This window comes from Podospora bellae-mahoneyi, assembly GCF_035222275.1.
Source record: "Podospora bellae-mahoneyi strain CBS 112042 chromosome 1 map unlocalized CBS112042p_1, whole genome shotgun sequence".
Classification (NCBI taxonomy): Eukaryota; Fungi; Ascomycota; class Sordariomycetes; order Sordariales; family Podosporaceae; genus Podospora; species Podospora bellae-mahoneyi.
Window position 1 is genome coordinate 1,556,194 of NW_026946359.1, and position 24,680 is coordinate 1,580,873.

The 24,680-nt window shown below is 50.8% G+C and overlaps 7 protein-coding genes across 7 annotated transcripts; 3 read left to right on the forward strand and 4 right to left on the reverse strand.

Moving 5' to 3' along the window:
* Positions 1-2,720: 2,720 nt before the first annotated feature.
* Positions 2,721-3,161, reverse strand: QC761_0005180 (uncharacterized protein; the record flags this gene model as incomplete). The annotated part of the gene is made up of 1 exon (XM_062871814.1): positions 2,721-3,161. One exon carries the CDS (start codon positions 3,159-3,161, stop codon positions 2,721-2,723), a length of 441 nt encoding a protein of 146 aa, XP_062736830.1.
* A 2,042-nt stretch (positions 3,162-5,203) lies between these two features.
* QC761_105030 (uncharacterized protein) lies at positions 5,204-6,748 on the forward strand. The gene is made up of 2 exons (XM_062873760.1): positions 5,204-5,954; positions 6,011-6,748. Exons 1-2 carry the CDS (start codon positions 5,305-5,307, stop codon positions 6,693-6,695), a joined length of 1,335 nt encoding a protein of 444 aa, XP_062736831.1. The 5' UTR covers positions 5,204-5,304; the 3' UTR covers positions 6,696-6,748.
* A 3,265-nt stretch (positions 6,749-10,013) lies between these two features.
* Positions 10,014-10,693, reverse strand: QC761_105075 (uncharacterized protein; the record flags this gene model as incomplete). Its single annotated transcript, XM_062873761.1, has 2 exons — positions 10,014-10,228; positions 10,294-10,693. The coding sequence occupies 2 exons, from the start codon at positions 10,691-10,693 to the stop codon at positions 10,014-10,016; spliced, it is 615 nt and encodes a 204-aa protein (XP_062736832.1).
* A 3,353-nt stretch (positions 10,694-14,046) lies between these two features.
* Positions 14,047-15,415, reverse strand: QC761_105090 (uncharacterized protein; the record flags this gene model as incomplete). The annotated part of the gene is given in 3 exon segments (XM_062873762.1): positions 14,047-15,004; positions 15,355-15,388; positions 15,393-15,415. Coding segments are annotated over 3 exon segments (891 nt in total). The 3' UTR covers positions 14,047-14,170.
* Positions 15,416-16,238: 823 nt separating this feature from the next.
* On the forward strand, positions 16,239-17,438 carry URE2 (Transcriptional regulator ure2). Its single transcript, XM_062873763.1, has 2 exons — positions 16,239-16,470; positions 16,537-17,438. Exons 1-2 carry the CDS (start codon positions 16,422-16,424, stop codon positions 17,259-17,261), a joined length of 774 nt encoding a protein of 257 aa, XP_062736834.1. The 5' UTR covers positions 16,239-16,421; the 3' UTR covers positions 17,262-17,438.
* A 223-nt stretch (positions 17,439-17,661) lies between these two features.
* Positions 17,662-21,695, forward strand: LYS2 (large subunit of alpha-aminoadipate reductase). The gene is made up of 3 exons (XM_062873764.1): positions 17,662-18,114; positions 18,195-19,147; positions 19,202-21,695. The coding sequence occupies exons 1-3, from the start codon at positions 17,830-17,832 to the stop codon at positions 21,495-21,497; spliced, it is 3,534 nt and encodes a 1,177-aa protein (XP_062736835.1). The 5' UTR covers positions 17,662-17,829; the 3' UTR covers positions 21,498-21,695.
* Positions 21,696-21,981: 286 nt separating this feature from the next.
* Positions 21,982-24,588, reverse strand: QC761_105120 (uncharacterized protein). The gene is made up of 4 exons (XM_062873765.1): positions 24,487-24,588; positions 23,491-24,425; positions 22,369-23,434; positions 21,982-22,305 (listed from the first exon to the last, which is right to left on the reverse strand). Exons 2-4 carry the CDS (start codon positions 23,568-23,570, stop codon positions 22,207-22,209), a joined length of 1,245 nt encoding a protein of 414 aa, XP_062736836.1. The 5' UTR covers positions 23,571-24,425; positions 24,487-24,588; the 3' UTR covers positions 21,982-22,206.
* Between the last annotated feature and the right edge of the window lie 92 nt (positions 24,589-24,680).

A 24,680-nucleotide genomic window follows, 5' to 3' on the forward strand; every position in this document is an offset into this window, starting at 1 on the left:
AGCCCCAAAAGCGGGTGGTCATTGGTCACGTTGTTCTTACTCAGGTCCTGTCCCATCTTCTGCCACTCCTGGGAAAGTCGAAATGGGCTACAAGGGCCTGGACGTCTCAAGAAGGGCGCCCGTCTAAACGAAGACTGCTTTTCACCGACCAGCAAGTACTTTACGTGTGTAACAGCATGTACTGTGCCAAGTCCGTGAGGCAACCACTCGAGAGCGCGGGCCTTGCCTCAATACTTGATTTTACCCATCTATTATCCTTTGTCAGCGAGCCCGTGAGAGGTGTTTTTGAATTCCCTGCACACCCAAGCCCACTTGACAAATATGGCCTTGGGGCGAGAATACTTACGTCAGACCTTGTTGTACACAGCAAGCAACAACTCTCATTCCGAGTCTGATAGACGTAGCGCATGCATGGGAATCCTGGAAGCAAACCACGAAGCAGAATTCTCGCATCCCAAATCACGTTTGGGGTGTGCCTGTAGCTTGGGAAGCACATCGGTGGGTGTCGTACTTTGCAGACCCATCGGAGCAAGCGAAAAGCCCATGGAAAATAACCTTCTTCTGGATCTACTGGCGCAAAGACAAACCCGGTCAACGAAACAAGCACTTCCCCATATGGTCATGGACAAGCCTATCCGTCCCAGTGACCATGAATCACCATCAACCAGCAACCCAGATGGGCACACCATGTTGGCGTGAGACGGGCAATTTTCCGGACAGACCTGAAATTCAATTTGCTCCATTGTGTGGTTATCCGGCCTTCTCTCCGGTGGCAAAGACTCCGGAGAGCTTGGCAAATTCTCCGTTTCACAAGCTTTCGGAATGTACGAGATACATGCACGTCCATGGCATGAACGATTGTGACTCCGATACAGTACTATTATTGGCGCGAAGACACTCCGTGGCACGAGGTTGATTCCGGATGAATAGTGAATCCCGACAATCCGATATGGAGCAGTGATCAACCAAGTGGATAGGATTTAAGCTCTCGAGAAAACGTTCGAGACCAGTGAGGCCTGGGTGGTATGGGAGGCTCAGGATTTCCGATAACCTCGACAAAATAATCGAGATGCATCTGGACACTGACGACTCACCTCCCAAGGAGAGCCTTGCTATTTCCTTTGACCAGTTAAAACCACGAGGGTCACATTGTTTCTATGTCAATTACCCATCCTATGATCTTGATCCAACAATCAGTGCCTGATAAATACTCACGAGTGGTTCAGACTTATGGACATGCCTGGGGATCAATAACTCTACGTCGGGAAAAGTACAGGAACGATGTCAATATTGTCCCCCTGTGCCCTTCACAACTTTACCAACCGCCCATAGTCCAGATGTTCCGCGCATCCTTATTGCCTTGAGTCTGACAATGGTGGATCTGCTGCTGAAGCAGTGTTGATAGAGAACATCACGCCCTTGTGGCACAATCATCGGGACCTGCGGTATCTGGTAGTGGGTTGATATGCAACAAGGGTGAGTGTAGAGGGTGGCGTTGGCTCAGTTTTACGTAGTAGCACACACGTTTAGTTCTCTTTATCATTCTGCGACTGTCCCACCATAAGTACCCATAAATACCCACTTTTCCCAAAGTCCATTGGCTAGCAGTTCAATTATACCTGCTAGCAGTTCAATCATACCTGTCATCTCTGGCTTATATCTACTTCCACACATCCTCGATGTGTTTACTACCAGTTTTTCACTCGTAATTCCTAGGGACTGACTTATGGTCTTCCTCTTTGGTTCCTTACACCTCTAAACTCCTACTAAAATTTACCGGGCTACTGCCGTTCTTTTCGTTCAAATAATGACCTAACGTACACATGTCTCGTTTCATAATGTCAATGACAGAAGAAAAAACCACAGGAAACCCCCAGGCACGCAAGATACGCTAAACAGTGGCCCTGCCCACTGTAAAAAGACTAAAAGGTGTGGTTTCATTCCCCTACAAAGCAATATTATGAGCAACTACAATCCCAGATCCACCCAATCCTGTTCCACCAATCTTTACTCTGAAAATCCCATCGTCGAATTGACTGCTGCCAGCATATATTTGGCCAACAACCCGATTTTCAACCGTGACAACAGCCCCAATATAGCGACACTCAAAATGAGAGCCAACAACCAAAAGAGCAGAACCCGCTTGGTTACCCGACCTCTCTGACGGGTGCGTCAAAAGCAGGCATCTATCCCATTGCCGAAGAGCACTTTTAACTTTTACAGCAGCAGCGACATCGTTGCCCTGTGGGCTCAAGTTGCCTGGCCTTCTCTCTGTCTATTTTATGAAATTGCCACATTCCTTCAACTGCCCCATCCGCATCAATACTCAGCGTTCCAGATGAGTGTGCAAGATCGCTGGCATTGTCGCCTGGCATATCAAAAAGTGTCGCCGGACACCAAGGCCACGGTCCACGGTCCCTCATGGTCGGCTTTCCATGAAACAAGCAGCTATATGGAATTTTTCCCAGATGAGAAAGTACCTGAGCGGCGATGATGCTCTCGCCATCAGCCAGGTAACAGTCAGGTATCTGAGCTAGCAGCGCAGAGATAATGGTACGATCCCGCACCCAAGATGTACTGCGGGTTGACAAAGCAGCGAGCAAGTCACCAACATTATCAATGGGCCCTCGCAGCCGCCGGATCAACGTTGTGGCAAGCCAATGTGCAGGAGAAGACGTAGCTGGATTTTGAGCTAGGAGTTCAGTGCCAAAAGTCTTTCATCAGTGGTTCAGAATCCCCAGCTGGGTCTTTGACAACACCAACACCCTCTTTGACATGAACAGCTCCAAGGCAGTCCAGCCGCGTGTGAACCAAGTTGAAAGGATCATGGCGATACAAGGGCTGCCGTCGTCGCTCCAGAGGAAGTTGACGAGGTCTGTATCGTGGATGATGGTGTATTCGGCGTTGGCGTAGTTTTCGTGCATATTGTTGAGAGCTAGCCGTCGAGCCTTGGTGGCGCTCTCGATGGCTGGCAATGCGACATGTGAAGGCAGGAGCTGGTGGTTCCATTGACCGAATCCCCTAGGGCCAAGCCCAAGATGGGATTGGATCCTTGCCATCCAGTAGATGAGATTCGATACCTCAGCCAGATCGACCGGGTAAGCATCGTTATTCAGATAGGGAATGAGGTACTGTTCGTGATTCCCGGCCTGCACGCACATCTTGAGTGCCATACACAACCTTTCAACCAAGATATGGATCTGAGACCGTCGTTTGGTGTGGAGGAGGGCGGTCTGGCAACGCATTCCTGTTTAGGCCCAGCGCCGGAAGGCTTTCCATCCACACCTGGGGGCGGCTCCTTCTATCTTTGACCGCAGCTGTTGGCATGTACGACTCTTGCAATCAGGAAGCCCCGCCTGCAAGGCAGCCAGGGCGATCTGGGATAAGAAGTCCATCTTTGGCTCAGTTGCATCCTCATGCAGCTCTCAGCCAAATCTTCGACTTCCAGGTCAAACTTTGACACATCTGTGTGTTGGGGAGTGCGAAGCCTTGTAAGGCCCCCGGGGGTATATGGTAGAGGTCGAGTGCAAACCCTACTACACAGTACCGTGTGGCAAGTTTCCGCTGTGCCGTGAGCACCAAAGTGCTCTACCGTTATAGGGCCCTTAGGCCTGTATATGAACTCAACCTTCTAATGATATATAAATTAAATATTATTCAAAAATATACGTTAAGGTAAGAAATAAATTGATAGATATTTAACATCAAATAAAGAAGAAATTAAGTTAATAAATATAAATTTTAAGTATTTAAAGAGAATCTCGGAAATTTTTTCATTTATTGATACTACCTAATAATAGAGCGAGTATATACTGAGTAATCTTTAAATAATTTTCAAGTAAAATATATAAATTTTAAATATTTCCTAAATAAAGTACATATACCTTAAATAGCTTCTAAATAAAGCAAATAGAACCGAATATACCCTAAGTAAAGTAAATAAACTCAAACTAAATTTTGAGCTAAGTAAGTACATCTTAAATAAACGATAAGATAGGTAAGTAAACGAGAACTGAAGATGAGCCGGTCCTAAGATCCGATTAATTTTATTTGTATTAAGCGGCGAGGAGTTACGTAGCGAATTAAGACTAGATTCCGGTATCGTCGTAGGCCTAACGGCAGACGATTGTAATGTAACTGTGAGCATATTACCAAACAACACTCTTATAGGGGAGTGCCGATATCTTTTGACAGATCTCCCCCTGTTCTATTCGCCCCAGCTTGGCTGCTGTCATAGCACTGGTCTGCGTCTATCTCATCTTTTTATGAACGTGCTTTCCTCCAACTTTGATATCCAAAGTTCGTTGGTCTGTTGATCGGTCCTGTTTTTTGGGTGGGTCATTTTGATCTCGTGTGAAAAGACTCTGTTCAGCATGGTGCCTTTCCGAGGAGCTTGGAATGGATGTGGGTTGACTTCAAGATCCACATCTGTGGAAAAAGTACCTCTATATACATGGTCAAGTATTTACCGTGAGCAATTGTCGAGGTCTCCAATCCCACAACCCAGCTTTGGTCGTTCTCATGAAGCAACATGGTTACCTACTATCAGGCCTGGTCAAGGTCGCTGCTTCGTCCACACAATCCGCGAGGACATGGTGAAGGCACCGCAGTAGTGACAGCGCGAGGTCCTAACAGACTGGACAGACGTCAGTTAGGCATCTTTAGCAGCAGGGGTTTTTGTGCAGCTAATGGCATGGTGAAGCCGGTGATGGCACGCAGATGCTGCTGCACCGCAACGCCTTGGGGGCTTGTCGGTGGTGGCACGGCAGTGTTTACTGGCAGCAACATCTGCTTCGACTTTTCAGGGATATCCTTGGTCTGTCAAAGAGGTTATCTGCTTTCACCTTGAAGCGGATCACAAGTCTTTCGCGGAGATAAATAGGGGATCATCGCTCTGTTTGGGATTAAGGTTTCCTTTGGTGATATCAGGGGTCGATTCTTTGACAATGTCACGGGAACAAGAAACGCCGCCAAAAAAGGTATATATGGTTACTCTTCCGTCCATCAAGAATGGAAAGATTCCTATTGGTTCTTCTCGTTAAAGCTATCACTATATATGAGCTTGGCATAAAATCGCAGGGAACATGGAGGGTGAGAATTTAGGCAAATATCACGATCACCATTGATCACGTTCCATCACCCAGATTGACGAGAGTTGAAACGAGGAAGACACGGTAATCTTTTCAATATGCAGTGTTGTTTAACTTGATTCAATGAGATGAACTCCTACTTTATTCTCGCATCTCAAGTTCACTTCACATGTGCTTTTGTCTCATCCAGATTGCCAAAGCCTTGTAAGTGACCATGTATCAACTCCGATCTCTTCTCTTATTCTCTCTTGGTGTCCTTGTGACAGCCGTACGGGGAGACAATTCAGCGGATTCCAAGAATGCGATTCCAGACGTCAACTTTGACCTAGAGGGGGAACACGCTGGTGAACTGCCCTCACCATGGGAAGGCCCTTCTCACTGTGTCTCTGGGGACCATTGCCTCTACTTCAACCCAGAAGGCAACGATCACAACGGCCAGGTACTCATCACAACGTCAAATTATGCCTACTTCACAGCAACGTTCCCCAAGATCACTTCCGAAACCCAAATCTCACCTGATTCCTTCCACCTGGCTCCCATCCCAAGAAAAGGGAATGGATTCGTGGCAGGCCGGCTGATCAAAAAGGGCGAGGTGATCATGCAACGGCAGCCCTCTTTCTTGGTGCATGCCGACGCGCATATCGACATGAAGCCCGAGGTGCAGGAGAAGATCTACCAGATTGCACTGTCAAAGCTGTCCAAGGACGCCCAGGAAAAGTTCTTGTCGCAGTTCGGCGAAGGCGTCAGGGCCAAGATCGATAAGAACAGCTTCCGGATCGTGATTGATCCATCCGGTGATAAGGAGAGCGGGCACTTGGGTGTGTTTGTGGATGTTAGTGGGTTCAACCATGACTGCAGGCCAAAGTAAGTGTTGCTGGTTGACTTCAACCATGGATGGAGAATGCTAACATAGGTTGAAGCGTTCATTACCGCATCACCAACACCACTCACACCACCGTTGCTGTTCGGGACATCCACCCTGGAGAAGAGCTGACTATCAGCTACATTTACGGCATCGCTCGCAGGTCCACCCGCCAAAAGGAGCTGCAAGACTGGGGCTTCGAGTGCACTTGCTCTCAATGCACCCTCAACAGCCTTGAAACCGCCGCCTCCGACGCCAGAGTCAAGGAGATCAAACGTCTTGAGGAGGAAATTGAGGACAAGATGTCCAGAAGAGGGGAAGATATCAAGCCTGAGATGGGGGGAAAGTTGGTGGACATGTATCTTGAGGAAAAGCTCTTTGCCTATCTGGCACCGACATACGTGAGAGCTGCGCTGATATACAGCATGTTTGGGAACGAGGTGAAAGCGAAGGAATATGCCGAGGAAGCTGTAGATGCATTGACAAGAGAGTATGGAACCCATGCAAAGGATATCCAGAGTATGCGGGAACTTGCAGCCGACGTCAAGGGGCATTGGAGTTGGGGGATTAAGGTTGTGAGTGAGGAGAAGGAACAAAAGACGTGGAAGTTGGGGCAAGGGAAGGGAAAGAAGAATGAGACGGGTGAAGCTGGCGCCAAGAAGGAGAGAAAGATTAGAGAGAAGATCGGGAAGAAGGCTGGAAAGACAGTTAAGGAGGCAAAGGCGAAGAAGGATGAACTGTAAAGGGCGGCAGACACAGACCTGAGACAGCAGAAAAGAATTTGGTTGAACAAATCGTAACACTTCATGGTCGTTTGTTCTACAAAGGTTTTGACTTACATCGGGTTGCAGCGAGTGGTGTTTGGTGCCACTTGCAGTTGTTGAAAGTGGGCCGGTCCATTGCACTGCGCTTGCTCATTTGCATCATTTGGCAGTCAGCTTTCCCTCTCCAACCCTTTTGAATTCCCCCCCGTGAAACGTTTAATCTAATCTCTTATCAAACAATCCCCCCGTCACCTGCTTTCGGCGATTCCCCAGCTTCCCCGCGCGTCATCTGGTCATCCCGCCATCCCATCTCAACTTTCATCGAGGGGATTGACCCAGCTCACTGATCAGACTGACCGAAAGGTACCGCAGCGCAGGTAAGTACTGTTCCCCAATATGCTGAGAGCAACATTTTTCCAAAATCCTAGAAGTTGTAGGGATATCCTGGAACAGGATTCTACACACCACCCGACCGAACAGTCACAGGCCTTTCGCACATCACTCATCACACAACCTGACATACCATATCTACCCATCATCACAAGATGAGTAGTCGCGTTTGTATCAGCTGAAGCCGCAGTCTGCCCAGGTCGTCCTACACCGCCAACCAGTATTCAAGGGGTGAGGGTGATTCGCGTTGTGCTGCTTGTGTCCACAGCCACCGAAACGATACACCGACCGCCATCCAAAGTGACAGAGACCGTTACAACAGGGCTAACGAGGCGAAGTTCACCCAAAATTCCATGGCTAACCCCTTTGCACAAGGCGCCTTCTGCTGGGTCGCCAAAGAAGCATATGTAGACGGTGAGCGCCAAGGTCAGGCTTGTGTTTGCAAGTGGTGTAAGGCCGGCGGAACTATGGACAGCGATTATTTCGCACTCGACATCAAGGCCGTGGACAAGGCGCTGGAGATCATCAATCACTTCAATCAGCAGAACATACTGAACAAGACCGTGAAGGTAAACGTACCGGAGGTTTGGGTCTGGGGGTGGGAATAACAGCCGGGCGGGCCAGAAAAGCCTCGTTAAACCTTTCATTCACAATTACCAGAAGTTCAATAACAACTCAGGTTGGACTGATGAGTCCAAACCATGGGCGTTGGCAATGCAGACGTTGAGCCATTTCAGCTACCACATTTCAGGGGGAAACTTTGTTCTCTGTGATCTCCAAGGAGGCATCTACCAAAACAAAGTTGTCTTGACCGATCCCGTCATTCTATCCCCAACTCAACAGTACGGTGCCACAGATATCGGCCCCAATGGCATCAGTTCCTTTTTCAGCCAGCACGTTTGCAATGAGTACTGTCGCCCTACTCGGACTGCCCCACGCAACCCGGTTCGGCACTTTAATCCGGTCTTGGTACTTCGATAATGGCGCGCCGTGTCCCGACGGCTGGTTCAAAATCCACCAACACACGGTACTTTCTCTATATTTGAAGAAGCACGCCGCCATGGAGGACGAGCCATGGCAACACGTTTGGCCCCTTATTGTGAGAACGAAAGCTACAGGAATTAGGAAATTGAAACGGGAATAGACCGGCCATGTAGGAAACAAGTAGCGCAATGAAGAAATTATCGGTGGACTGTCAGGACATTATGACAAAATGGCAGCTCTTTTGGATTTCCCTCCCATATACCAAAAAACGAATCTTCGTGAAGAGTGAGCTCGCATCATCTCTATCTCTGGTATGTGCTGATGGAGGCCACAAACGGTACAAAACAGGTGCTGTGTATGAAAGTTACAATTGGCATCTCGACATCAAAGCCGTGAACAAAGCCCTCGAGATCGTCTAGCTCTTCAACGAGTTCAAGGTTATCAACTTTGGAGTCAAACTGAACATACCTGGCGTATGGACGGCCAATGAGGCTTCTAGTCCAGAGTGGCGAGGCCAGACAGTCCTTGTCGAGCCATTCATTGAGAATGGCTCAAAGTTCAACAGCAATCTTGGGTGGGTAACCGATGATCGTAGGCCTTGGCCTCTCGCCATGCAAGCTCTGAGCCACTTTAGCTATCACATCGCCGGCGGGCAGTACGTGCTTTGCGACCTTCAGGGCGGTGTTTATTCGCACGAGGTTATCCTGACGGATCCGGTTATCCTCTCGCACAAGAACGAGTTTGGCGTGACTGATTTGGGGTTTGATGGGATAAGCAACTTTTTCAGGAAGCACGTCTGCAACGGGGTTTGTCGGCGTGATTGGCCCCGGCCAGCGGAACCAATGCGGTACTTTGATCCAGTTCCCGGATCGACGAAGATGAGGCACAGGGCTACGGACAGGACGGCTTATTCTCTCCCTGCACCGTCGTATTGGCCTTGGCTTCATGGTCCAGTGTCTGTTTTACCGAGGAGAGAAACGGTGGGGGAACAGGTGGTGTCGTCATGAGGATCTTGACAGGTGTGAGTGGAAGTGTTGATCGAGAAGGAAGTCGGAATACGTTGGGATGGTGAAAAGCCGGGCTGGATACCTACCTGGATCACGGTGTCACGACTCACGAGAGAAATAGCCAAAGTCAGAAAAGAAATTATGGCAAGATGCTCTTTTGTATCCTCGATATCTATCCCAAAAATCCTCTTGACTCATCTGCTCGAAATCCTAAAGCAGCACTAACAAAGCCGCCAAACATGAAGCCATACCAAAACCCCAGATAACCTCGGCAAGTTTGCAAACAGGCGTCACCGGTAGTCGAGTCTATGATTATGATGACAGTTAGCTTCCAGGAGCAACCTCATTGCCGCATAAAAACTCCCGGAAGCATTCCTGGCTGGGGCATCGGTTGGGGCATCGGTCGAGGCATTCCCTGGTGCGGTAAGGGTTGCCCAGGAGGTGGCCCATGGCCCACAGGGAATCCTTGAGGCCCTGAATGCATTCACATCTGACCACCAAGTGGTGGCCCCTTCCCATCCCCGAGCAGAATACTTCCACGAAAATGGTCAACTAACTTTTCACCCCCACCATACTCGCTCGACTCCCCTGTCAAAGTCCATGTCTGGACCCCCAGAGTGGTGGCTGCGCGGGTCCTTGACAATGCACCAAATCACTCTCAGCCCCAGCAACCCCATCCACATCCAATTCCACCAAAACCAAACAAGAATCATCATTCCTACCGAAGCCACTTGCTCCCCTGTGTGGCCGTGATACCGTACCTGTCCCAATGGTCCTGGGTATGACGAGTTTGTATTTAAACGTCCTCTACGTTAACAACGTGGTTGTACTGGTCAGTAGGTGGGCGGCAACAGCGCAGATACAATCGAAGCAATCCAGTGCGACGATATTGATGATCTTGTGACGGTTACTGCTGTCATTTTTTATGAATGGGTGGGTTGTAAATCGCGAACCAAGTGGTGAAGAACCCGAAGATTCCTTGGATGCCAGTGGCAATGGTGAACGTCAAGGTGAAGGCGTTGTGAGCACCGTACAAAGTCTTCAAGTTAGCCTTCACATTACCGGCATGGGTGAAGCCCTCAATCGCGCCGTCGATGAGTTTCATTAACAGCTCGTAGAGGTCGAGGCTGTCTGTCAAGGATCATACTTAATCACAGGGTTCCTTCAGGGAACTGTTACGACAAAGAAAACAGTACCGTCGGTGAAGTATCCAGTTACACAATTTTGGACTTCTCTGTGTGAAGCAGGGCCATCCGGACTCAGCAAGAACCAGCCCATGCATATTCCAGTTCCGTGCAATGAGTGGAAGTCGTATGGCGGTCCCTCATGTTGAGGAATGTCTACAGGCAAGTTGTCCTTGAGCTGAACTTTTTCGTCATTGGAATCGTCATCCACTTTGATCTTGCGGGGATCAAGGGAAAGCGTTGGTGTAGTCGAAATTTTAAGGTGAGAACAAGACTTGGACCAGTCGGTGATAGAAGTTGTGTTAAGCTGTAAGATGCTTAGCATACGCAGTGCAAACACGGGCAAGATTCTCGCCAGTAAGATTTCGTAGTCCTCCATGATATTCCATGTGCGCCCTGCGAACAAGGCCATTATGCCGGTAATAGAAGCGCCGAGGGAAAGAAACAATGGTACCAGCCCCCTATTCCATTTCCTCCGTTTGAATGGGTAGCAGGGTCCATGACGCATACTTATGATTAGTTCACGAAGTTCGTCGTAGGATTATTGCCTGAAAAAAAGCAGTCGAGGTAGGCTGTGCTTCTTTGCAAGTTGTGCAGGGCGGGAAAAATGCCGTCTTGAAGTGAGAAGCCGGCAGTCAATGCACATGTATTAAGGCGTCAGATTTCAAAAGGTTCATAACGTTAAAAGGGGTAGGGAATGACAAGAAGAAGAGAAACCCGTGCGCTGCCTAGCATCATTCTTTTCCCGGTGAAAAATGAGCTGGATAGGTGAAGGCTCTGCTTTGGAAATGGCAGTGGTCATATATAACAACGCAAGGCCTGACCCTTCAGCGTCCATATCGTATTTGTGTTCGTGATCAAAATGGGGGTGCTGAAAATTTGGTGGTGTCACTTGCTCAGTGCATGGCCAGTTGATGATATCGGATTTGCCAAGCCATTTGAGACCGAAGCTCCGGGTTCAGATGCGGAAGACCGGCCCCACTTTAAGCCGGGGTTGATCCGGGCCGGGTGGCATGTGCCGGAGGTAACCACCCGCGTGGAATGCGCATGTGGCCCGACTTGCAAACGATGGAAGAAAAATTCTGCTGAGAATATTGCCGAGGTTGGAATAAGCAGCAAATTTCTGGCGCAACATGTGGGTAAGTGCCGCTTGACAATTCCCGAAGGCAAGTGCGTGGCAGCCCTGCCCTGCCCGTGACGCCGGTGGATTCTCAATGGCAGGAGGAAGGGGCTTTATTTCAGGCGCATGGAAAGGTACCTTACTTGTCACCAATATATTGCAAATGAATAACGCGCTCAAGCAGACCAACAATCACCATCTCTCTTCTTTTGCTCTTTTCGTTCTTAACATCCATGATTGGCAAGCCACCCCCGCACAGTCAGTCGACGACATCACCCGCTATAAAACCCCTCTCCTGCTAACATCGCCGCCATTTCGGCCTTCTCATGCCTCCAACTCACCGAGTTCTCAGGCCTGTCTCTACCGACATTCATGTACCGATTGATCTCCCCATAAATATTGTACGTGACACAATGATCGCAATGATGGTTCCTCAGCAAGTCTGCATGAGATGCGCAGTGTGCACAGCAGTTTACCCCCAATACTTTCCGCAGCTTTCCAGATGCACCACTTTGAAGCGGCACCAATCTATTCACCTCCCAGTGCCAACAGTGACAGCACAACATATGAGTATCGATATGACGACCTGGTAGATGGTTGATACCCGAAATGGTCTCGATTGGCTGACGGTGGTGGTTGTAAAGGATGGTTGTGGTAGTGGTAAAGTATCCACTGGATCATACATGTCAGCAAACTTTCTAGGAGACTCGTTGGGAAAGTTTTCACTGACCAACCCGCAGGACAAGATGTACCGACTGGTCTTTGGAAGGGATCGGTGTAGCGAGCCTCCTGCCATTGATACAACACCAGATTGTTGGCCTGCAATGGGCAGATATGACTCCACCACATGGGGATGACATCGGCTTTGAGATGGGGTGCGCCCCTGACACTTCCCTGGGGTTCCTCATGTTGAGGATGATTTGAGTGAGAACTCATGGCCGCTGCTTTATTGAATGCTGAGTTTGGAGGCGTCTTGGCTGCCAGTTTCGGCAGCAAGGTTGTCGCCCAATGCCTCCTTCCCCTTCTTATCAAAAAATTCATGAAATAGGGGGGGCGGCATCGGAGCCGCCAAGATAGATAGTTGACGATTGGTCTCATGTAGAACTCGTCACTCTAGCTCCTGGCTGGGATCATTTTGAGCAACGTTGGAAGTCGCAAAAAATATCTCACCACAATCGGCTCATGCAGTCGTTACAGACTCACTCGACGCTGAAGTTTGCGTCGGAGGACAATAGCGTTCCTGCCGTGGCAATACGGCCAGGAAAAGGTCGGATGGCATAAATCCCCGGTGAAAGCCTTTTGGTGTGAACAGTTTTCACATGGGCTGACCAAAGCTGGTCCCTGATGTGGTATTACGCCGAGCAGCAAAGTGCTCATCCAACCCGAGCGGCGAAGAGGAAGATTCGGGACCGGCCCATATGGAATTTTCTGTGCCACTATGAGGACAAGTCCTTCCATACCTAGGTATAACAAGAACCGGATCCGGACCTAGTTAGCGGTTCGCGCTATGAGCAACGAAGTTCGGAAGCGAGGGCATGTGAATATGCAACGAGCCTGGAAGAAGGCACCGTTGCCCTGGGTACTGGATGAGGCTCAGTCAGGTGAGACACAAGACCCCTCCTGTCACTAACTCTGTGGGAAAAAATAAGGTTGTTTCTTGTAGCTCATGAGGCAAGCGAGATATACCAATGAAAGTACGTTTGTACTCTTGTATGTAACAACACATGGTTGACGAGAGGAAATTAGAGGTGATGATTCCCGCCACGGCTCTGGACCTCAGGGGCTTGGGAGCACCCGACTCCTGTGTACAAGCCACAGCATCGAGCACAAGACAAAACTTTCTGCTTTTCAAAATCAACGATCCATTTTTTACGATATTCATCACTATTTCGATGATCCGTCTGGTACCCTTCGAGACTCGCAAGGCCCAATGGCATGTCGCGTTGCACCAGCTCGCCATCGGACGCACAAAGTTAGGCGACCTGTCTTCTCTTTGCACAATGTCTCAAGGACTTGCCACAAGACTTCCAGTTCGATAGGCGAGATTTCCCGAGAGAAGAAGAGTTCGTCCAAATACAAATCCCCTTGGCGAACACCAAGGCGATTTCTCCCGAGAAGTTCGATCGTCGGAGCTGTCGTAAAGCCGAATTCATCAATTCTAGCCCCGAGTCGTCCTGCTTCTTACCCTTGCCTTTCTCTTCTCCTCCTTCTTCTCCTTCTCTTTCGTCGTCTTCTCCTCACCGCTTGCCTCATCATCAGCGAGATCAGCTTCGTTTTCCAATTGTTCCCCTCACAAGCTCAGGTGGGTGTATCCATCATCAGAGTGAAAGCTTCCTTTTCTCAGCCTGATCACCTGATTATCGTGGTTATGGTCGCTCGACCTTTCTACTGGGTCACCTGTTCCTTCACTGACAATCTTTTGATGCGGTGTCAAGTATCAAGAAATCGAGGCCACGAAATCGGGGCGTTGCTTGCAGGTTGAGGTCGTACATGCTTTCTGGCACCATGCCTTGCTTGTTTTCACGTGTGTCAGGACAGTTCCTAAGGGAAAAGGGTGGTATGATCAGTTGTCGCCTAGATCGGATGATATCTTGTTTCCTATTATATAACCGAAGTATTGTAAAATACCCTTCTATTTCCTTAATAGCCACCTGTCCTAGTCCCCGGATATTTCCCGTCGTGTACTGGGTATCCAAATAGCCCTCGTCATGCCCATCCTTGTCATCGTCCGCGCCAAATCATACCGATATAATATCATCATACTCATAATTACATAGCGCCCATCACGCCAGCAACACCAGCCGCAGCGGCCACCACAGCAACCATATACCCAGTCTCCCTGGCAGCGCCAGCAGTACTGGCGCTCGTCGACGTCCCCGTCTCCTCGGCAGGTTCCTCAGTTTCAGTCTCCTCAGCAGGTATCCCCGTCCCTGTCGTCGAAGCCTCCGTCTCAGTGGGAACAGTGCGTGTCCGTGTGATAATCTCCGTGGCGGGCTCCGTGGTGGTGATTCCCAACACAAGGCTGTACGCCTTGGAACAATCTTCTTCATTGTCAATGAATGCCAACCAAAGCAGACCCACCTCCCGGGGCCACTTCAGCGAACATGTCTGCGCAGCCTCTGACACAACAGGACGGAGCGAAGAATACCAGGAAAGAGCCGATGTTCGGTATCTATCGTATTCTTCACTGCCGATAACAGTTGCAGGGGGGTAATAGGTGGTGGCAGTCCTGGTCCTGTCTTCGTCAAAGGCGCTAGAGCAAACCGATGATATATCTGCAACGTCGTCGACTAGAGGGCCTATGGGGGCTGTCGCGGTTTTGAAACGTTCTAACTGCTGGCTCAATTCGTACTCGAGGACTTCCGGGGGCGGGGTGGGGGCGCTGCTGCTGAGGGAGGTGAGGGTGCTGATGCAGGCGTCCACTGTGCGGGTTCTAAAAACGGACCCCGTGGAGGTTGGGATGCTGTCTTGGAGCTGACGGGCGCGGAGGATGGCGTTGTTGATGGGATCCATGGCGGCGGTGACGGATGATGCTCCCGCCAGGAGGGTGAGGATGGTGTTGCGATACATCATGGTGGGATTTGTTGTCCAACAAATGGGATGCTGATGATACGGAGTATTTTCGAACTGTCGGTCAGCAAGCTGAGGGATGTTTGTTGTCTTTAATAATGACGACGGGAACTTGTGTCAAGAGGCTGAGCCATGCAGCAATGATCTGCGATGCTACTTTACCCGGGAAAGCGGAAACTCGTACTTTTTTGGCAGTTGCAGTGGCGACCAGAAATGGCAAACGCTCAAAAGATTGATTGGAGGGGAAGCCTCGCAATGTTTCCGAGATTGACGTCAGGTGAAAGAAAAGTCTGTTGGGTGGGAATCAATGGAAAGAAACAACGCGTTCAATGGGGCGGTGTTTCCTGGGCAGAGCCAAAGTGGCCTAGTTGCAAGACACGTACCCGGCCCAATATCGAAATGAGATCCACGTGGTGCCTACAAACTCAACCTCAGTCTGTGCATTTGTTTGTTCATTGTACCCGACAGCTATGAAGCCTGTGGCCGTGCTCTATCAAGATTGACGTGTGGTGTTTAGGCTATTTGTGCAGAGGACAGTGTGCGCCGCCAGATCTTTGCGGCGCAGGACACGATGACGTCCTGAGGATTTTAACAGGTTCTAGAATGGTTCTTACCTATGGTTAGAGCGTTGTCCTTTGGCCTCTCGGCGTGTGGTAGCAAGACAGGCAACCTAAGCCCATATCCATGTTGCGCTTAAGCTTGGTATATGGCATCAATTTGTGAAATCAATCCAGAGAATGAGTGCACAATCACCTTCATAAGGTGCTTGAAGGCTCAACTCTCAACGCATAGACCAAGCAAGATATATGGACCTCTATTGTTAGAGAGGCCTAGTAACACAAAAGTGTGGGTGTTGTCGACGCTGCCGGGCCATCCCCATCCATGAATGCTGTTATTCAATAAGTTGTTCACCCAAAGTACCTAAGTGAGTAGGCACCATCTCACTCACTCCACAAGAAGTACGTAAGGTAGTATTTGCCTCGGATCCTTCTATCTTCATCCATGGTTCCTAGAAGGGTCAATGATGCATCAAACCGCCCCTCGTATATCCGATCTGATCACAGATTGACATTGGCAACAGGAGGTGGACAGGAACGGCAGGTATGCATGACAGTTCACGCGAGGCGTGTCCGGGTTACAGCAGTGTTGCTTTCTATCCCCTTTTCACCAACAAGCTCATAAGCATGCAGCCACCGGCAATAGGCCTGGCGCTGTTTGGTCAGCGGTGGTTATCAGCTCCTGCAGCCCTGTGACATACACCATGCAATGAACCAACGACATAGGTAGGAGCCAACAACATGAAATCGAGATGAGAAATCAGGCCACGGGCTGGGATGTTCTCCTAGTATAAGATTATGGCAGTTAACGATACTTTTTACGAACCTCGCTATTTTTGAAACAGAACCGTCACAAAGCACAAAGATCCTGCCCCCCCTACCTACCGAACAAGATGACAGCTACTCTCAACCCTCCTAAACCCATCCGTGTATGGCTCACTCGTAAGTACCTCTCTAGCCACCGAACATTAGGATTGAGATGAGAAGCGCCGCTCAAATCCACATTAGCACCGGGCCCCAATGGCTGGAAAACCATTTTCCTCCTTGAGGAACTCTCCCTTAACTACGAGTTCAAACCGTTCCGCTTCGATGACGTGAAGAAACCCCCTTTCATAGACATCAACCCCAACGGCCGCATCCCGGCCATCGAAGACCCCAACACCGGTCTCACCCTTTGGGAGTCGGGAGCAATCAACCAGTACCTCATCGAGCAATACGATACGGAGAAGCGTCTCACATTTGACGATGTCATCAACCGCAACCTCTGCAACCAGTTCCTCCAGTTCCAGATGAGCGGCCAAGGACCCTATTACGGTCAGTGCGGCTGGTTCCAGTATTTACATGCTGAGAAGATCCAGTCGGCTATTGATAGGTATTCCAATGAGATCAAGCGTGTGTTGGGGGTGTTAGAGATTGTTTTGTCGAAGAAAGGGGAGTATGAGCAGTGGCTGGTCGGGGACAAGATGACGTATGCTGATATGGCGTTTGTGCCTTGGAATTTTCGGTTGAGCGAGGTGCTGATGCAGTTGTGGGATGAGGTCTTCGAGGGAACACCGCGTGTTCGGGCCTGGCATGAAAAGATGGTCGAGCTGCCGAGTTGGAAGAGGGCTATGGAACATCGTGCGAGACTCATGGATGAGCAAGGGCTGCAGTGGAATGGTGTGCCGAAGGGAATCGAGACGTTTACTGAGTACGAGGAGAAGATTGAGAAGGGGGAGATGAGGTATGACTAGGCGTTCTGGTAGACCTTGGTAGATGTGGCATATGGACAGTCCTGCTGTTTGGTGTATATTTCCCTTGTGGTGTAACTAGTCACGAGGTTTCAGCTCTGATGTACGTTGCTTCTTTTCAGATAGTGCTGATAGTGTCGCCCGACTTCATCTTCCAATGACTTGAAAGTTTTCTGTCAACATATCAGAATCGTCGTGCCCGTCGGCAAAGATCCCTTGAACCTGCACCACCTACCGCCGCCACGACATTGAGCGTTCAAGCCCCAGACAACGCGACCTTGAATGCGCGATGTGGGGTTTGCTTGAAGTTGGATCTGTGGGGGAGGGGCAGTGGGGTTGAATTGGCTCCACTTTATTTTGTGTGTCAATTGATTGGATCCGTTGTCGGAGCTGCCGTTGATGTCCCGCACCTCCAATTGAGTCACTTGTCTTGACTGCAGAAAAAAAACTTCGTCATACGTGAGCTGGAATTGTTGCTATATCTACCAGCATACCTTCTTCATTCCGTTTTAAAACAGCTTTGACTTTGGAAATTAGATAAAACCGCAAACCCAAATCCCTAGCTTCGACAATGAGCCCATTACCAGACCCCACCATCGACCTTGACTGGTCAGGGTACGTTGGTTCGATCCAGGAGCACTTCCGCGCGCAAGCCGAAGCTCACCCCGACCGCACTTGCGTTGTCGAGACCAAGTCGTCCACCACCCCCGAGAGACGATTCACCTATCGCCAGATTTATGAGGCCTCAAACACACTAGCATGGCACCTCCACAATGCCGGCGTTACCAATGGGGACGTTGTCATGATTTGGGCCCATCGATCAGTAGACTTGGTCGTGGCCCTGATGGGTATTTTGGTGGGTGCCTGTCTTTGTGATCCTTGCCTTCATTTCGACTACTGTGTTGTATGGCTTCCTAACTGTTGCTCTCCGTTCAGGCTTCCGGCGCGACAATGACTGTCCTTGATCCTGCCTACCCTCCAGCGAGACAGAAGATTTACCTCGAGGTTTCTCAGCCCCGCGCCCTGCTGAGAATTGGGCGTGCCACAGATGAGAACGGCCCCTTGGCCCCATTGGTACAACAGTACATTGATGATGAGCTCCAGCTCAAGGCCGAGGTCCCCGACCTCAGACTCCGTGATGACGGCTTCTTATACGGCGGTGAAGTGGACGGCAAGGACATCTTTGCCAGCGTCAGAGGATCCGTCTCTGCGCCACCAGACGTCCTGGTAGGACCTGACTCCAACCCCACACTCTCCTTCACTTCTGGCAGTGAAGGTAGACCCAAGGGTGTTTTGGGCAGGCATTTCAGCTTGGTCAAGTACTTTGGCTGGATGGCCGAGCGGTTTAACCTCTCCTCAGAGAGCAAATACACCCTGCTTTCTGGCATTGCTCACGATCCGGTCCAGCGCGACATCTTCACTCCCCTTTTCCTCGGCGCACAGCTCCTGGTGCCATCAAGAGAAGACATCCAGCACGAGAAGCTGGCCGAATGGATGCGCGAACACAAGCCTACCGTCACCCATCTTACCCCTGCCATGGGTCAGATCCTGGTAGGTGGAGCATCGGCTGAGTTCCCCAGCCTCGAGAACGTCTTCTTTGTCGGTGACGTTCTCACCACTAGGGACTGCCGCGCCCTCAGAAAGCTGGCCATCAATGCCAACATCATTAACATGTACGGCACAACTGAGACGCAAAGAGCTGTCAGTTACTACGAAATTCCCAGCCGTGCTAGGGAGCCTGACTATCTGGACAAGCTCAAGGACACTGTTCCGGCTGGTACCGGTATGCAAAATGTCCAGTTGCTAGTTGTCAACCGCGAAAACAGAGCGGAGCAGTGCAAGGTGGGCGAGGTTGGCGAGATCTTTGTCCGTGCGGCGGGCCTTGCCGAGTAAGTCACACAGTTGGTTGTGTTTTGCGTCGCTTTACTGACTTTCATGCACAGGGGCTACCTCGGTGACCCGGCGCTCAACGAGCAGAAGTTCTTGATGAACTGGTTCGTTGATAACGAGAAGTGGGTTGAGGCTGATGCCAAGGCCAGCAAGAACGAACCATGGAGAAAGTATTACAAGGGGCCAAGGGACAGATTGTACCGCACCGGTGATCTGGGTCGTTACCTTGAATCTGGCGACGTCGAGTGCGTCGGGCGTGCTGACGACCAAGTCAAGATTCGCGGCTTCCGTATCGAACTGAACGATATCGACAGCAACTTGAGCCAAAACCCACTCATCCGCGACTGCAAAACTCTCGTTCGGAGAGATCGTAACGAAGAGCCCACGCTTGTCAGCTACATTGTTCCTGAGAGCAAGGAGTGGGCTCGCTGGCTCCATGACCGGGGATTGGCTGATGTTGAGGATGAGGGTGTGGAGATGGGTCCCGTCACAGTCTACTTGAAGAAGTACAGACGGATGCAAACGGAGGTTCGCGACCATTTGTCCACACGACTCCCGACATACGCTGTCCCAACCATCTACATTGTTCTCAGCAAGCTTCCGCTGAACCCCAATGGCAAGGTTGACAAGCCCAACCTTCCTTTCCCCGATATTGCTGAACTTGTTGAGGACGCTTCTGAGGATGATCTCCAGAACTGGGAGTCGCTCACTGAGACCGAAAGGACTGTGGCACAGTTCTGGGCCGACCTAATCCGTGGCTTGAACCCCAAGGCCATCAAGAGAGAAAACGGGTTCTTCGACCTCGGTGGTCACAGTTTGCTGGCTCAGCAGTTTCTGCTCAACGTGCGCAAGGGTCTCAACGCCGATGTGTCGATCAACACACTCTACGAACACCCTAGCCTTGCAGGATTCAGTGCTCAGATCGACAAGCTCCTTTCTAACGAGGCCGGTAGTGTAACAGCTGAAGCTGGAGAGGCCGCTTATTCCAAGTCTTTGGACGAGCTTCTGCAGCAGCTTCCTGCCAAGTACCAGTCGGCTGACCGTGCAGCGCTTGACTCTGCAGAGCAGTTGACGATCTTCCTGACTGGTGCCACCGGCTTCTTGGGCTCATACCTTGTCCAAGAAATCCTTAGCCGTACCGTCAAGACCGTCAAGCTCATTGCTCATGTTCGTGGCGCCAAGGAATCTTCGGCGGCTCTTGTCAGACTTCAGCGGTCTCTGCAGGGGTATGGCCTGTGGAAGGATGAGTGGACCGGGAGGCTGAGTGCGGTCGTGGGTGACCTGTCTCAACCCCAGCTTGGCATTGACGATGCCACCTGGAAGACCCTGGCGGACGAGGCTGATGTCGTCATTCACAACGGCGCCACTGTCCATTGGGTTAAGAGATACCAAGACATGATGGCGGCCAACGTTTTGTCGACCATTGATGCCATGAGACTTTGCAATGAGGGCAAGCCTAAGGTCTTCTCTTTTGTCAGCTCCACCAGTGTGCTTGACACAGACTACTACATCAAGCTGTCCGAGGACTCCACCAGGACTGGCCAGGGTGCCATCTTGGAAAGCGATGACATGAATGGCAGCAGCACTGGGCTAGGCACTGGCTATGGTCAATCCAAGTGGGTGTCTGAACAGCTTGTTCGTGAAGCAGGCAGACGCGGTCTTGTCGGTTCGGTTGTCCGTCCCGGCTACATCCTCGGAGATTCAGAGACTGGTGTTTGCAACGTGGACGATTTCTTGATCCGCATGCTGAAGGGCTGCATCCAGCTGCAGTCGCGCCCACACATCATCAACACCGTCAACGCCGTCCCTGTCAACCACGTTGCGCGTGTGGTGGTCGCCTCTGCCCTGAACCCTCTTACTGGTGACGCGGATGGCAATGTCCATGTTGTCCATGTCACGGCGCATCCCCGTTACCGCATGAACGAGTATCTTGCCTCTCTCGAATTTTACGGCTACAATGCGCCGGAAATCACCTACGAGGACTGGAAGCAAAAGCTCGAACAGTTCGTCAGCGCTGGTTCGCTTGAGAAGGATTCGGAGCAGCATGCTCTGATGCCCCTGTTCCATTTCTGCATGAATGACCTGCCCGCCAACACCCGTGCCCCCGAGATGGACGACAGGAACGCTGTTGCCATTCTCAAGGCTGATGCTGACAAGTGGACCGATGTCGATGACAGCACTGGCCATGGTGTCAACAGGGATGATGTTGGCAAGTACCTCAGCTATTTGTCTGCGATCAAGTTTATTGGGCTGCCTACCGAGAGGGGTAGGCCACTGCCCAAGCTCAAGCAGGAGACTCTGGAGTCTTTGGCTGTGGGCGCTGCTGGTGGTCGTGGAGCCGCTCACTGAAAATCATCTACAAATTCCTGTTTTGTTTCACATTTCGATTTTGGGCATAGAGAAAAGGTCCATTACATGTAATCGGGCAAAGGTGTGGGTACATATGAGACAAGATTAAAATATCTAGAGATGAGGAATGATACAAGCGCTGTTTTCTTCATGGAATTCGGTCACCTCTGTGCTGTTTGATGGACTTCATATGCTTCGGCAAAGCAAGAAATCTTTCGTCTTGATATATCCCATCACTCTCATCCCATCACTCTCATCCCATCACTCTCATCCCATCACTCTCATCCCATCACTCGCATCCCATCACTCGCATCCCATACTCTCGTCCATTTACTTATCACATCGCTCACGTCCGAACACTTAGCTTCGCGTTGCTCAGGTCATCCCTGAACTTAGCGCTCATCTTACGCGCGTTTCTGATCCCATTACCCTTGACTCACCGCCAATATCTTATGACTTTCATGTCACAGCTATATCTCATCGCTCGGGTTGTTACTTTTGACACCATTGATCTCAGACTACAACCACGTGTACGGGCTGAAACGTCTTGCATTAACTATTACCAACCCAGTATCTTAACATTCATGGAACAGAGTTCGTGCTGAATTTTCTTCGAAAACCCGTTTGTACAAACCTCATTCCTTGATATCCCAATTGAGATACCTCACCCATACACCACTTGATCCAGTCGGATGTTCACACATGACGATTAGAACTTGTCCCAGTTCTTGTCAAACACCTTCAGCGTAGCCTCAGCAACCCTGTCACCGAGCTTCAAACCCTCCGTGCCAGCAAACTTGAAGTGAATCTATCACCAAAAGGTCAGTCAGCCACATCCATCAAAAAACAATCCTGGTTCCGGGAAACTTACACCACCAAACTGCCTGCTGATACTGTTCTCTTCATTCGCAAACTGCACACTCGTGTACCGCCTTGTAATCACACCCCTATTATCCAGAGTAACATTGCTACTCCACGTGGCATCGATCCTGTCCCCCTTATTCCACGCCTTGATCACATGCGCCGCGGCGCTCCCAAAAGTGGAGTGGGTAGATACATAGTCCGGGTGGGAAGGAGTAGGTCTCAAGAGGGGAACCCAGTTGGTATCAGTCTCGTTCCTCCCCGACTTGAGCCAAACATCAGGGTAGTGAACGGCCGTGACCGGACGCCAGCCTTGGTAGGCGTACTTGACGTCCCAGGAGGCGAAGCCGGCGTTGGCGATGGCGTAGTTGAGCTGGGCGTAGAACTTGGCCGACTCGAGGGGTTTCTTGTCGAGCTTGGAGCCGACGATGGCGCCGGCGAAGCGGTTCCAGCCCGTGACGGAGGACTCGCGCCAGAAGTAGGCCGTGTCGGTATCGTAGGCGGAGCGGTTAGCGGAATTGACAGCGCCGACGGACTTGACGAACAAGAAGTCGGCTTCGTACTCGGCCGAGTCGGTCTTGGGAGGGGGAGGGGAGCGGAAGCGGGTGATGTCGCCCAGGGCGGCAAATGGGCGGGTGAAGCGGGCTTGGGGGGTGTCTGGGAGGGGAGCGCCGCCGGGGGTGGACTGGTAGACTCCGGGCTGCTTCGGGCCGAAGGTGAAGTCGACAAAGTTGACGAGATTGTCGTCGGCGCGAGCCTTTGCTACCTTGGCGGCGGCAGCTTGGCCGATCTTGGCGGCTTGCTTGCCCTTGCTGGAGTTGGGGTCGAGACCGATGATGGGGATGACGGCGCGGAGAGCGGCGTCAACGGGGGCGTACTGGCGGGAGCCATGGTAGACCCAGAGGATGGCGTCGTGAGCGGCGTGGGAGATGGCGAGCTGTTGGAACTCGAGACTCTCACGCTTGGAGTTCACGGCTGCTTCGTAGACGGCACCTTGGACGACGGCTGTGTACCAACCGGAGGGGGGGGAAGAAAGACCACCGGTGGCATTAACTACCACGGCGGACTGGTCAACCCTAGAAGAGATGTCAGACTGTAATCAACTACCATCCCAGAGGGTGAGATATCGTACCAGTAGTAGACAATATCCGTCGGAAAAGCCGCATTGACAACACCCACGACCGCGGCAACGGTCCCGAGGGAGAGCTTCATGTTGTATCAAGGCGTCAACTGACAGCTACAAGATACTGTTGGATTGATGAACACAGATGAAGGATGGTGGCCAGAATGCAGGAACCCGCGATGCACTGCCTTACCTGGAACTCGATCGTTGATCCAGATGAGGGATGCTTATGGACCCGGATGATAACCTGCATTTATACAGGCCGTCTGCATCCCGGAATCATCGTGTTATTGTTGACATCTAAGTCACCATCGTGGCCGTGGCATGGTTGGGTGTTGCTGTGGAGTGACGAATGGCGTCAGCTGCAACTCTGATTACTCGAAAATCAATACTTTCGGGATCGAGGACGAACGTGCTTGCTGGGTGGTCGGCATTTGTCTTGTTTCCTGCCATATTGGGCGTCCTTGGCAGTGCAACTGTGCCTGCGCCTGCATCGTGTTTGGTGGTTGTCCATTCATACAGGTTGTTTGCCGTTGCGGTCGGCGAGCCGGAGTGCACCCCGCGGTATGGCGACATCTGCGGCGTTTATTTGTGCTGATTTATAAGGTAGATCATAATACAACAACACCGCGCAGGGGATATCATCGTGAATCTCAACAATCATGCTGGTCTGTCGCCATCCGCCCAGACACGTTGTTGATGGGAGACCCCCACGATATGTTGATCTCAGAGAACGCTTCTGAGGGTTGGCATCGCGTGCGCAAGTACGCTTTGCTTTTGCAAAATGAACGAGGATGCAACTCGGTGTGATTATTCACCATGTCGCCATGGCTCGGTCTAGATCGTGGGGGGGTGCTGTTGATCGATCAAATGAGATCTGGGGTCCTTGCTGATTGGTTGCTGATTCCGTCATCCACTCAGTATCGTGGACCGTGCTTCAAATACTAGGAAGGCATCAATGTTTGTATCAACACTTGAGGTTGAAGGTGCCTGTTGGGTTCTTACGTGAATATTGATGTCTACCCCATATTCCATGCAAACCAGGTGCTTGATTCCACGGTGGCGTGGGATAAGCTACCTTTTCCTGTGTCTGCATCACAGCAGGAACGCATCTCCCAACAATTTATGGACTCGTCTCGGAGCGCTTACGCTGTCATGATTGTAAGAATATTGAATTTCACTTTTGGTGATTCACAAAC

Bases quoted from the DNA above. Each gene is read 5' to 3' on its own strand.
- QC761_105030 (XM_062873760.1), top strand. From the start codon at position 5,305: ATGTATCAACTCCGATCTCTTCTCTTATTCTCTCTTGGTGTCCTTGTG. The intron at 5,955-6,010 runs GTAAGTGTTGCT...CATAGGTTGAAG, and splicing joins AACCATGACTGCAGGCCAAA to CGTTCATTACCGCATCACCA.
- QC761_105120 (XM_062873765.1), bottom strand. From the start codon at position 23,570: ATGAAGCTCTCCCTCGGGACCGTTGCCGCGGTCGTGGGTGTTGTCAAT. The intron at 23,435-23,490 runs GTACGATATCTC...CATCTCTTCTAG, and splicing joins ACGGATATTGTCTACTACTG to GGTTGACCAGTCCGCCGTGG. The intron at 22,306-22,368 runs GTAAGTTTCCCG...TTTTGGTGATAG, and splicing joins TCAGCAGGCAGTTTGGTGGT to ATTCACTTCAAGTTTGCTGG.
- URE2 (XM_062873763.1), top strand. From the start codon at position 16,422: ATGACAGCTACTCTCAACCCTCCTAAACCCATCCGTGTATGGCTCACT. The intron at 16,471-16,536 runs GTAAGTACCTCT...AATCCACATTAG, and splicing joins CATCCGTGTATGGCTCACTC to CACCGGGCCCCAATGGCTGG.
- LYS2 (XM_062873764.1), top strand. From the start codon at position 17,830: ATGAGCCCATTACCAGACCCCACCATCGACCTTGACTGGTCAGGGTAC. The intron at 18,115-18,194 runs GTGGGTGCCTGT...CTCTCCGTTCAG, and splicing joins TGGCCCTGATGGGTATTTTG to GCTTCCGGCGCGACAATGAC. The intron at 19,148-19,201 runs GTAAGTCACACA...TTTCATGCACAG, and splicing joins CGTGCGGCGGGCCTTGCCGA to GGGCTACCTCGGTGACCCGG.